Below are 1,268 nucleotides of genomic sequence, written 5' to 3'. Positions count from 1 at the left end.
CCAGACACCGACAGCACCGACCTGCGGAGACTCAGCGATCGCATCACGAGGACGAAAGCACGCTCGGGGGACCCGCGGCAGAGGTTGCCGCTCACCTGCACCCAGGAGTTGTAATACACATAGAAGGAAGAAGCCGCGTACAACGCAGCCTGCAGATACCTGCATGAGGTTGCCCTGAAACACGACAGCCGACAGGGACTCCACACGCAGCGCCTGCTCCAAGTGGACAATGTACGCTACCGGCTTCGACACAACGTTGCCCTGGACCACCACGGCCGAGTTGTTCATTGCTTCCAGCGACGGGGATGACCGCGAGCCCTCAAGCTGTATTATCACACTTTGGCTGCCTTCCACAACAAACGTATTGCGCATCACCGCGAACAGGGAGTCCCACGACACCCGCAGCGCAGAGTCGACAGCGCAGATGACGCTTGAAAGTCCCACCACGGACCGAAACGTATTGTCACTGAGCACCACCGCGGAGTGGTTGGTGATCACCACCCCATTCATCGCGACAGACGACGCTTTCCCAAGGGCCAACCCCGGCCGAGACACCCTCCTCGTGACCGTAAAGCGGTTCCCGCTGATGGCGAGGTTCGTGCGCGGTGGGAACGCCCCATTGAAGCTCAGCACGGCGTCCTCGAACGTGTTGTCGGTGACGGCGATGTTCAGCGACCCCACGGCGGAGTCCGCTTTGCCCGCCAGCACCAAAGAGGCGCCGTCCCTCCACCTGCATCCGTCAAATGTGACGTTCGCCACGTCGCCCGTCATCGCCCCAGTGAGCACCGTGAGGGTCATGCCGCCCCCGCTGAACGTCACGTTGCGGTAGCACAGCCACGACAGCCCGTCGCCCACAGCCTGCGCCACCTCGGGGTACTCCATGTCGCTGATGCACTCACCAAACGCCGGCTGCGGCGGCAGAGGGGGCGGCAGCGGGCCACCGGGCACAGGCGCCGGGACGCACACATCGCCGTGCCCCCCACCGGCGCACTCGCACCTGCACTCGCTGAACGCCGTCGTCAGCGCATCGAAGCAGTCGCCGTCCCTCGTGCACTCCCCGCACGCCGCAACCTTCGTCACGTTGGTGATGCCGTTGAGCCCCATCTCAGCCGCCGTCAACACCTTTCCCGCGACCGTCAGGCACCCAGCAACGAACCTGTAGCCGGCTTCGACGCCCCTCAGCAGGGACCGCGACATCCCCGTGGAGCCCATCTTGCAGCCCGTCAGCGTCACTGCGCTGCCGCTGTCGACGCTCACAGAACTAAAGG

At 64.4% G+C, this 1,268-nt stretch overlaps 1 protein-coding gene across 1 annotated transcript in view; it reads right to left on the bottom strand.

Annotated features, from left to right (window-relative positions):
- TraAM80_02038 (dispersed gene family protein 1 (DGF-1)) overlaps nucleotides 1-1,268 on the bottom strand; it is a gene marked incomplete at both ends in the record, with an annotated part of 5,244 nt that overhangs the window by 3,276 nt on the left and 700 nt on the right. Inside the window, one exon of the mRNA XM_029379058.1 lies at nucleotides 1-1,268. This exon is cut by the window's left edge and continues 3,276 nt beyond it; it is cut by the window's right edge and continues 700 nt beyond it. Within this exon, the coding sequence (XP_029241114.1) occupies nucleotides 1-1,268 (1,268 nt within the window).

Source organism: Trypanosoma rangeli (genome assembly GCF_003719475.1).
Source record: "Trypanosoma rangeli strain AM80 chromosome Unknown Tra_15.4_contig_00044, whole genome shotgun sequence".
NCBI classification, from domain to species: Eukaryota; Euglenozoa; class Kinetoplastea; order Trypanosomatida; family Trypanosomatidae; genus Trypanosoma; species Trypanosoma rangeli.
Note: the sequence above shows the minus strand (reverse complement) of the source record. Positions and strands in the feature narration are given on the sequence as shown.